The sequence below is a fragment of the Carassius carassius genome, chromosome 35 (assembly GCF_963082965.1).
Source record: "Carassius carassius chromosome 35, fCarCar2.1, whole genome shotgun sequence".
Classification (NCBI taxonomy): Eukaryota; Metazoa; Chordata; class Actinopteri; order Cypriniformes; family Cyprinidae; genus Carassius; species Carassius carassius.
In genome coordinates, this window is record NC_081789.1 from 8,593,695 (window position 1) to 8,605,898 (window position 12,204).

General features: G+C 34.8%; 1 protein-coding gene across 2 annotated transcripts in view; it reads right to left on the minus strand.

Moving 5' to 3' along the window:
* Window positions 1-1,626: 1,626 nt before the first annotated feature.
* The window catches only part of LOC132115944 (elongation of very long chain fatty acids protein 2-like), a 110,840-nt gene continuing 100,262 nt past the window's right edge, over window positions 1,627-12,204 (minus strand). For both annotated transcript variants that reach the window (XM_059524384.1, XM_059524385.1), the window contains one exon: window positions 1,627-1,979. In XM_059524384.1, the coding sequence (XP_059380367.1) occupies window positions 1,857-1,979 (123 nt within the window). In that variant the 3' untranslated portion in view covers window positions 1,627-1,856. The remainder of the gene's footprint in view (window positions 1,980-12,204) is intronic.

Below are 12,204 nucleotides of genomic sequence, written 5' to 3' on the forward strand. Positions count from 1 at the left end.
AAACTGCAGCAAAGATCCTCATACTTCCGATTTGACAGAGGTGCTGTCATTTCTGCAAGAGCTGCTGGATAACAGACGTGCCCTATCTATGCTCAAAGTCTATGTGGTGGCTATAGCGGCATCTCATGCCCCTATTGCGGGCCAGTCAGTGGGCAGAAACAGCATGGTTATCCGCTTCTTAATGGGTGCCAAGGAGGCTCAACCCACCTTATCCCCCTACCCACTTTATGGGATCTGCCCATTGTGCTGAGGTCCCTGATGGGCCCCACCTTTGAGTTGCTTCAGTCTGCAAACATGCGGTCGCTATCGCTGAAGACTGCCCTGCTTTTAGTACTGGCATCAGTAAAGCGAGTAGGGGACCTGTAATTTGGGCCTAATGACACAAAGGTCATCCTGAAACCAATGCATGGTTATGTACTTAAAGTGCTTTCCACTCTGTTCAGAGCACAGGTCATTTTGCTCTCCACGTTTCCTCCCACTGAAAAGGACAGAGAGTTATCTCTGCGCTGCCTCGTCAGAGCTCTGAGACTATATATTGAGCATTCTGTCCCTTATAGGTGATCAGAACAGCTCCTTATCAGCTTCAGTATACTTCAGCATGCTTGCCGGGCTTCGTCAACATAGGCAAATGCAGATCTGCTGTTTAGCCATTGGTTCGATGGGATAAACAACAGGAGGAAAAACTGAAGTAGGATATTAGAATATTACCACAACATTACTCTTATGACATCGCTAACTATTTTTTTATGAATATGACTTAACCTGATGGAGGATGCGCTCAGTCATTCAGGCAGTCTCTCTCTCGCAATTGCGTGCTGTTAGGTATGTTTTGTGCCATTGATCATCCTCGTTCTTGAAAATTTCTTCACACTAGGTTATCAGCAGTGAATCCAGTGGAGAGAAGTCTCCCCACAACTAACTGCAAACTGGCATTCAGATCTACCTCCATTTTGTTGGCAACGCACCAACTTCATCTGATCCAATCAATTCTCAAAGGCCAAAATCAAGTCCCGCCCTCTCTTTTCAAATGCCGTTTCACTCAGATAGACTTCACAGTAATAATAAAATAATAGTAATATTAATAATAAAAATAATTTATTCTAATAATATAATCTTAAATAATTTAATATTAATAATTAAAAAGGCAGAAATGTATTTTGTATGCTTTTGAAGACATTAAGTTGATTCAACATAGAAATCTTGTAAAAAATAAATAAATACATTGATTTACAAGTGTTTCTGTTAACCTTTTTCAACCATTTAGCATTAAACATTTTTCACAGTTGTTTCAAAATTGTTTCAATGTTAAAACAACAACTGTCATTATTTCAACCATATTTAAATGTTGAAGGTTGATCATGTTTTTTTACCATTTAGCATTAAACGTATCAATGTTAAAACAACAACTGACCTTATTTCAATCATGGCGCATTGAACCAACCCCAACCCCCCCCAAAAAAACTGACTTTTTTTTTCTTTTCTTTACGACTCCTTTATTTAGTCACAAGCGTTAAATGTGTGCACAAGCCTTAAGGTGTTCAAATAATTGATCAGTGATTTAGGGCATATTACAGAACATTTTCTTGTCATTAGAGATGAACTACCAAAAATGTGTAATAAAGTAGATACTGTACTCACAGAGGTGTTTATTTTGAATCAGAGTTTGACAAAAAAAATTTCCCATAATTGTTATTCAGCATTTACATTGACTTCAGAAGAATATATGCAAAACAGATAAAAAGTTATATTCTAATTTATAAAATTGCATTTTGATTATTAGATGATTATGGCTGCTATTGTGCTAGTATTCAGCATAAGTGAATTGAGAAGAGCTTTCCATTGGCCATATCGTAGCATCACTGCAGCTTCTGTTTAGAGTTAGCTCCGTTGAGAGAGGAAGACAGGCCATTAGAATGACTGTTTTTAAGATCTTCAACCTTAGCAATTCTGTCACCATCCAGCTTCCTCTTTCTGTATGTCTGCAGAGAAAAGCCATTTTTGTTTAACGGTTGATAAGACTGGAAGCATGATCCAAACCATCAATAGGCAGCATTTTAGGCAGAGCGATTAATGTTTATCACATTAGTGAATCATTCTAAAACACTAAAAAGGGTTGAATTAAGGAGTGTTAATTACTCTGCTTCTTGTAGATAGTTTGCCACCAAAAAGTAAGAGTCCTTTTATAAGATAAACATTCAGGATGTGTTTAGAGGGACTTTCCATCAGAGTAATGGGGGACATTCAATTCAAGGACACAACATGTTTTACAGACTTTAAGCATTAGAAATGTATAAATAACAAAATAATATGTTTTGTTGAGGAATGATATAAATAAAAATATTCAACAATATAGAATTTTGGAATTTGTGTGATTTTTATTGCATTTGTGGTTATGCACGCTTGGGGACATGGCAGTTTAGCCTACTTGCACTAAAATATGAGTAATAATTTTTTATTTATTTAATTTTGGGTACACATTTATTGTGTTCCATGGTAGAGGGGCAGTAACTTTGTAAGATGAGAATTTAGAAACAAGTATTATCCCATTTTTACAGAAAATATACCACATTATATAAGGGGACTCAAATGGCACTGAATGCAAGGAATGACCCTGTACCGATTGCAGGGAAGAAAAGCTATTTTATTGCTTTGCATGATAATTTGACTTTTTCACTGAAGTTTTGTAGAATTTGGTTTTGTGTGTTATCGTTTTGTTAAACAATACTGGTTTACAATCTGGGGCCCGTTCTTCTTACGTCAATTATTAGATACGCAATGAAATTGTCACATTCAATATGATACCATCGCGATAATCAGGATCTGGCTAATTTGGTTCTTCGAACGCACCTGTTGTTAATGATTAGTATGGCTGGATTGAGTTATCTGAGATAACTGCGCATTCATGGGTTGGTTCAAAAGGGATTATGTATAAATATTCTAAACTACGATCAGCAATTTAGCAATTGTCTGGCTGCAAGACAGCAACGTAATGACATCACATAATTAAAAAAGACACCTGACGAAAAACTTTACAAATTTCTGTACTATTATAATGAAACAGCCAAGCGAACAAAACAACTTGAATATTATAATAAGATAAATTAAATGTGCTCTGTTTTTATTAAAAAATTTTACATGATTCCCAATTATTTATATTCATGATTTTTTTATATTTGTACAGGCTTCAATTTTATTTTAGTGTAGCAATTAGCAAATAATTTAATTTTATATTAAAACAGATTTGTTACATGACAGCATTAATTAAAGTCTCTTAAAGGGATAGTTCACCCAAAAATCAAAATTATGTCATTAATAACTTACCCTCATGTTGTTCCAAACCTGTAAGACCTCAGTTTATCTTTGGAACACAGTTTAAGATATTTTAGATTTAGTCCGAGAGCTCTCTATGGAGTTAAAATGACGTCATAAAGATTTGCATACGCAGGGTAGGAGTTGATGAAGTGCACATAAAACTGTAAGCGTAAATTAAATTTGCATGCACAAGATAAGCTTTGTGAAGGTGTAAATCGCGTTTCAAGTGTAAGAAAAAATTACTTGCAGCATTTTACTGTCACTCATAAGTGTAATTCAAGTATTGTGAAGCTGCAGCTTCATGCTAAAGCAAAATATGATCTGCATGCTTCTGACTTCCATTTTTCTGCGCTTACACTTTTGGCACGTTGTTTTCGCTAAAATACGGTCAAAAGTACTGCAAGCACGTGAACAGTGATTTGCAAGCGATAACAACACTTTAAAGAACTGCAAAACAGCTCAACTGCATAGAACCAGTCTGTGTGTGTGAAAAAACTTACTGTTGCAAATGTCTAAATGACATGCTGTGCATGCGGGGCAAAAAGTTCCCGAAATAAACCGATATGTACAGCTCACTCTTTCTTTTCTCTGCGCTTCACAATTTTGGCACGATTCTCTCACTGACTGAGATTTGCAAGCGTGAAGGAGAGGGCGGGTCCACCACCTTCTTGTAGCCAATCACACGAGGCTCTGCTGACTCTCCATTTACTCTTATCTGATTGGTTAAATAAACATATCATATGCCAAAACATTAATCTTCATTTAGTTCCGGATCTATCTCACTGCCAGAATGGTACTTTTAACGTACACAAAGGCTACATAAAAAATACAAATGTAACAAATGAATTAAAACATGATACTTTAAAAGTTGTGTACCATAAAGATAGATTTCCATGTGTTTATAATGAATTGCGAGCTGGTGTTAATATTATTGGATTGGTTTGACTTTACATTGAATTTTCATATAATCTGCATACACCATTGAGCTGTTAAACATTACAATCAAAATTATGTTATGTGACATCGCTCAGCACTAAAGTATCAGAGTGCTATACTTTGTAAAACCCTTTTACTTAACCAATAAAGCTACATAAATCTGAATCTGTCAGTTTTTCAGACCATGTCTCTGTTTACGGTGTAACACTCAATTGTATAATTTAGAAATTTTGATAATTCTAAGTACTTTCATGTGACTGATCAAGCTATTATAGGTAGCAAGTATTAGCAACAAAATTATTTCTTTGTGTCCAGATTTGACTAAGGCAAAAACTTACAATTCATACAACTTTGATAAAAATGTATTTATGTATAAATATACAAATTAAATTAAATATGTGGAAACCAAACGTTCCCAGCCACTAGGGAACGCACAGCCACGTTTATATGATGATATATGTCCAACATATAAATGTACACTGTCCTCATTTGTAAATCGCTTTGGATAAAAGCGTCTGCTTAATGAACAAATGTAAATGTTAATATATAGAACAAAACAGCCATCTAGTGGTTACACGATAGTATTACAGACGACAAATGGTGAATAGGTTCCCAATAAGTTGAGATAATAAATATTTTAGTAAAATTTAGTAAAATCCCCTTATAACATGTTAAAGTATATATGTATATATATATATATATATATATATATATATATATATATATATATATATATATATATATATATATATGTATATATATATATATATATATATATGTATATGTGTATGTTATATGTTATTGTTGGTAAAAAAAAAAAATTTCGTTTAAAAAATGTTTAACTATCTAATCAGTAGACAGGTGAAAATATACAAATGTTAAACTAGTGCAGATACTAGGCCACCTTTAAGTGTCATTTAAATCACAATAGTAAAATAAACTAATATATAATTTATATAAAATAATTCCCCTTTGGGGAAGAAAAGGCTACCACACAACTCACAATTCAGTATGAACACATGGGAGTCTAGCTTTATGAACTGTTGGGAATGTTACTTTAAAAAAGTAATTAGTTATAGTTACTCACTACCTGTTCAAAAAAGTAACTGAGTTAGTAACTGAATTACTCTATAATAAAAGTAACTCGTTAACCAGGGAAAGTAACTATTTGCGTTACTGTAAAAAAAAAAAAAAAGTTGCTATATGTCAAAGAATTTGTATTATTTTTTTTGAGCAGTTTTCACAAGTCAGTTGAAATGAGTAGAACAGACAGGTGTTCGTACATAACTTTCGATATTTATTGCACGTCAACAGACAACAAGAGTTTTATCCTGCAAGTATTATCTTTGTAAGAAAAGTGTTTTTGGTCACTTGCTTTGTAGATGCGTGTCACACATTACATGTACACATTACATGGACGTTCTTGCCTTTGACCACAATGAATTTGAAGTAGTGCTTATATCTCCACCTTGAAAATGGCAACTTTTCATCGGATTGCTCCTGACTAGCCATTTCTGCTGCTGCGAATCTCTGTTTAGCTGTTGCGTCGCGCGCGCGTGTGTGTTTGGCGCCGCTGGCGTGTGTGCTGGCATCTGTGTAAAAACACTGTCTCTGATTGGCTACCATGAAACACATGACTCTGCCTTAGCCAATCATAATCGCTTATCTCGTTATTAATCCACCTCCTCACTCGCTGCGTGAGCCAGGGGTACGTTCGGATTACATAGTTTATTAAATCAATGCATAGTAACGCACCGCATTTAACGTCCAGTAATGTTAAGGGCGTTGTAACGACGGGAAAAGTAATTAGTTAGATTACCCCGTTACTGAAAAAATAACGTCGTTACCTAACGCCGTTCTTTTAAACGGTGTTATTCCAAACACTGGCTTTATGGTACACAACTTTTAAAGTATCATGTTTTAATTCATTTGTTACATTTGTATTTTTAATGTAGCCTTTGTGTACGTTAAAAGTACCATTCTGGCAGTGAGAATGATCCGGAACTAAATGAAGATTAGTGTTAGTGTTATGAGCGCGGGTAAATCGAAGTCTTGAATCAAGGGCAACCATCGCCAATGACGCCATTGCGTCGAGCGCAGAAGAACCGGTGAACCGTTTTCTTCAAACGGTTAACTGTCCGAGAGAAGTACTGGTGATCCGAAAACCGATGCAACTGGTTCTTGACTCATGAACGAGTCAGTCTGTTGTTCGTTATCTGGCTCGGCTCGGTGTTCATCTTCAGTTCTCTCTTCACGGCAGTGAAGGACTAAATCTAAAATATCTTAAACTGTGTTCCAAAGACAAACGGAGGTCTTACGGGTTTGGAACAACATGAGGATAAGTTATTAATTACATAATTTTAATATTTGGCTGAACTAACCCTTTAAGGGTTCTTAATAGCTGTCATCACTCAAATGGACGCATGACTCTTCATTATCTGTATAGCATGTAAGATTTCAATACAATTATGAATTAATTATGACAAATAAATCTTTCAGTGAGTAAAACTGTCTGTGTCTAAAGCTTATGGACCTGTTGCTATAACAACAATATATATTTTTTTTTCAACAATCAAATTCAGCTAACTGAGTTAGTGACGTACGAAGCACGGGCCCCTGATTAACATGAAAACAGCTTCACCCACTGGACTGCTACTGCTTCAATTAAATACAAGTTTAAATAGGTTTAAATCTTCTATAAATATTTTTGATTCTTCATTTTCTTTCATGGCATAATCCAATTCGTGTTAAACCACACTAGACATGCTTAATCTGTGATTTCTTTTGCACTTTTGAGTGAAATCAAAATTATTTTGTCCATCAAAATTGTGCTGTCACTTTAATTGAGTGTCATCAGAACAGTAAAAATGCATGGAATGCCAAAGCTGACTTAATTTTAAATAAATAAATAAATGTACAAAGAAAATAAAAAAGCAAAAATAAATATATTTTTTAATACATTTATGTATTTATTTACATATTTATTTATTTGTTTCCACATTTATTTATTTATACATTTATTTATTTTCACATTTATTTATTAATGAGGAGGGTGTGTTTTACCTCAGGAATAGCAATGGAGCCAGAGCAGGTGAGGGGTAAGCTTTGAGGCTGCACAGTGACACCTTGTGGTGCAAAACGAAGTATAAGAAGTGTAGCCTACATGACCGCCAAGATATTATATCAGGGTTATTATTTACGAAGCCCCGCACAGGACACGCAAGAAAAAATAAATAATTGTGCGCACAATTTACTAATTCATTCCCTCAATGTACTAAAACGTGCACACGATTACTATTGCATTCCCTCTATTTACTATTGTATTCCCTCGATTTACTATTGTGTTCCCTCGATTTGCTAAATCGTGCGCACAATTTATAAATCGAGTGAACGCAATAGCAAATCGAGGAAACACTATAGTACATTTGAATTTTTTTTTTACACATTTTAGTACATTTGAGGGAACGAATTAGTAAAGTGAGTGAAGTGAGTGAGTGAGTGAAAGTGACATTCAGCCAAGTATGGTGACCCATACTCAGAATTTGTGCTCTGCATTTAACCCATCCGAAATGCACACACACAGAGCAGTGAACACACACACACTGTGAGCACACACCCGGAGCAGTGGGCAGCCATTTATGCTGCAGCGCCCGGGGAGCAGTTGGGGGTGCGATGCCTTGCTCAAGGGCACCTAAGTCGTGGTATTGAAGGTGGAGAGGGAACTGTACATGCACTCCCCCCACCCACAATTCCTGCCAGCCCGGGACTCGAACTCACAACCTTTCGATTGGGAGTCCGACTCTCTAACCATTAGGCCACGACTTCCCCCTAAATCGTACTGTTTTTTTTTAGGTCTCACTATCAACGCATACAATGCATATTTCAAAGATTCGGGACAGAAAGAGGCATCAGTAACTGTAGATGTGTCGCCATGCACCCCTTTCCATGTAGTCACCACATCAACTGATTATAAGGGATTCTTTTGGTGTAGACACGGCTTTCGATAAGAATTTATTAGATCAAACAAAAGGTGTCAATGGAACGGAGCTAGTGAAACATACAGGCCATGCATTGTAGCCTAAAACATGTTTAATATTTACAACTGACACCAACGATTGTATGCAGTTAGGAAGTGGAGCTGCATTCACTGTCAAATATCATTCAGCACTATTAAACATTTAATAAAAAACAATAATATATTATCTCATTATGTCTAAAATCAGGGCTTAAAAATGAATTGGTTTTAAGTGAAAACGATAGGCTTTTTTCTTTTTCATTACATTTCCAGAGTTACAGGTTAGAAAAAAAAATAAAACATTATAGAATTCAAGGCACTGTGATGTTCTTTTATATATCAGGGCTTGAAAAAAAATGTTAAACTTTATTGTAAACAAAAAACGTAAAACTTAAAAAAAAAAAAAAAAAAAAAAAATGTATATTGGTTTGCATTGCATGTAATGAATGTATTTACTATAAATCCCCTATAATTAGATTACAATTAGATTTCATAAGGTTTATTTTTTGCACCAGAGATGGATTGAGTTTATTAGTTCTTTATGTATTTCAAGGTAATGGTGAGGTGAAAATGTTAAAAATAGATGTGGACGTGGTATTTTGGTCATTAAGGACATACTTGCTGCGACCAATATGGTAGGTTGCTGCGACCAATATGATCCGGTAATGTCACGTCCTCACAACGTGCCAGTTTGGTCATTAGGACGTACTCATCACATTCCAATGACATTCCACTATAACGTCACCATGACAGATATGGGAATCACAAAGTAACATCGCTGGAATGTTATATGGTACGTCACTGCGACCAATATGGTACTTTATAGAAACGTTCTCACAACATGCCAGTTTGGTCGTTAGGATGTTCTCATCATGTTCCATCAACGTTGCACTATAACGTCGCCACGACGGATATGGGAATCACAAAGTTACGTCGCTGGAATGTTATTTGTTACATCGCTGCAACGAATATGGTCTGGTCCAGTTACGTCGTCACGATGTAACTGTGTTAGCTGGGTAGTCACAGCCAATACAGCATCATCTTTATCATCTCCAGATTTTGGCCAAATGTAAGGTAAAAAAAAATCTATCAACACTCTAAAGACATCAAAGTATTTTTAAGATATTTAAAAATGTTTGCTGCATTGAAAAAAAAAAAGACCTATTATTAGACCTATTATTTTCCTGTAAATGCCTGTAGTCTAAAGCAAAATGTTTACAAACATTATAAAAACTTTATTAGTTTCTCTCCAAAACAGATCCTCTTTGAAGATATGAAAATGTCAATCCAAAAACAAATTAATTTATGGTGAAGCGCTCTCATTCAGCACGAATCCAAATGTTTCCATGTTCCCGACATATCTGGATGCTAAAATGTTATTTATTATATAGTGTTTGTACTTTCAATTATTATTATTTAAAATAATCTTGTCGGTAAACGGTTAATAATCGGTTAAGGTGCATTGGTTAGGAAAAGTAACCAAAATTAACATCCCTAGTAAGTAACATCACAGTGCAAAGAATATAGAATAATATTTACTGTATAATAAGTAACGCTGTATATGCGTCTGAAAGTCGGACTCCAAATTTCATTCTAGGAATTATTTTGAGGTTAATATAACAAATGATAACTGTTCAGCTTCCGGGAAATTTGAGAAGCTCTGCTAGGCTATTTTAGTTCCCCTCACTCCACAACAAATCATTTCAATTAACAGTATTTAGAAAATAACAAGAATTACAAATATAAGCAGCTATAGCAATATTAACGACAAACCAAAACTAATTAATTTAGGCTAAAACAAAACTGAAACCAACGTTGGGTCTCTCATTCGACACAAAATCAAATGTTTATTAAAAAAAGCCTAGATATGTTTACAGTGTTTATTATAGCCTAATGTTTCTAAACATTTTGTGTCTGCATTATGTCAATTTCTGAATGAAATAATCTTTTTTTCCCCCTATATATATATATATATATATATATATATATATATATATATATAGTAGGGATGGGACGATAACCGGTTTTATTGATAACCGTGATAAAATGTGCTGAAGGTTAGTAATATCGTTTAAAAATGAATTATCATTAAAACCGTGTTTGATTATCGCGGTTTTAATAACTCACTATTAAATCATGTCCAGCCAGCAACAGTCTGACGCAAGCGCAGCGCACAATGTTTTTTTTGTTTTTTTTCGAGAAGGAATGGCGAAAGTCAGTGACTTTTCTATGCTTTTCTATGCTTCTACACTTTTCATTGTAAGGAAGGAAATGCCACAGAATTTAATCTTTCTTTAAATTAAGTGCATAGAGTTGCTTGTTTTATTAGTTGTTTGTTGATTATTAAATATAAAACTTGCTGAAATGTTTTCAGTGTGAGCATCAACTATTTTTGAACACTTTCATCTCGTTTCAACAAAACCGTGATAATATTGATAATCGTGATAATTTTAGTCACTATAATCGTGATATTAAATTTTCATACCGTCCCATCCCTAATATATAGTACAGACCAAAAGTTTGGACACACCTTCACATTCAAAGAGTTTTCTTTATTTTCATGACTATGAAAATTGTAGAGTCAAACTGAAGGCATTGGCTATTTGACCAAGAAGGAGAGTGATTGCTGCACCAGATGACATGGTCACCGGACCTGAACCCAATCGAGATGGTTTAGGGGTGAGCTGGACCGCAGACAGAAGGCAAAAGGGCCAACAAGTGCTAAGCATCTCTCGTGGAACTCCTTCAAGACTGTTGGAAGACCATTTCAGGTGACTACCTCTCGAAGCTCATCAAGAAAATGCCAAGAGTGTGCAAAGCAGTAATCAAAGCAAAAGGTGGCTACTTTGAAGAACCTAGAATATGACATATTTTCAGTTGTTTCACACTTTTTTGTTATGTATATAATTCCACATGTGTTAATTCATAGTTTTTCTGCCTTCAGTGTGAATCTACAATTTTCATAGTCATGAAAATAAAGAAAACTATTTGAATGAGAAGGTGTATCCAAACTTTTGGTCTGTACTATATATATATATATATATATATATATATATATATATATATATATATATATATATACAGTATATATACAGTATATATATATATATATATATATATATATATATATATATATATATATACACATAGTGTATTTTAACCATGCAGCAAACTGATAATTTACTGAAAATAAATAAATGAATGTTTAATCAGTTATTAATCAGTCAAAATTAGCTGATACAGTTTGCTGCATTCATGCGTACTCGGAAACTGGTGACTGTGAACGAATCAGCAGAGCTTGTACAAACTTTTGTCATCGTTGAATCTTTCTCAGACATTTCCAAATTTCGAAATCGGGTTCCACATCTATCTGTGCATGATGGTGTCCAATGACTCCAGCGAGCGGAGCTCAAAAGTTGGGAATAATCAAAGGAGAGCTGCGCTCCTCAGTTGGGCAGAAAAGGCTAAGCATGCTGGCGCTTGAGTAATGAATGCACATGCACCAACACCGAGAAAAAATAGGCCCTTTTTGCGCTGCAGCATAAGGCCCAATTTGGTCTTAATTCGGCCCTGAAGGCGGTGCATTGCCATTGAGACATTTCACTCATTGGCTTCAGCGTCACATTTGCATATGCCGTACTGCTGGAATTTGTGATTCGTTGACAGCAAATTTTAAATATTTAATGGAACGATAAAATAACATTATTAACCGGTTAATGGCCATTTCAAATTTTCGATTCATTTCGGACCTATAAAATTTTATTTAGTTTCGGTTTCTGTTCCTGTCAAAATTTAGTTTGTTTCTGTTCCTTGAACCAGTTCAGAGCCCTGATATATATATCATATTCATGATTTATGATTTTTTTTTTCCTTCAGAAACTTTCATCTTATAGAATACAGGGTATTTGCTTGTATATTGCTTATGAGGAAAATACATTAGC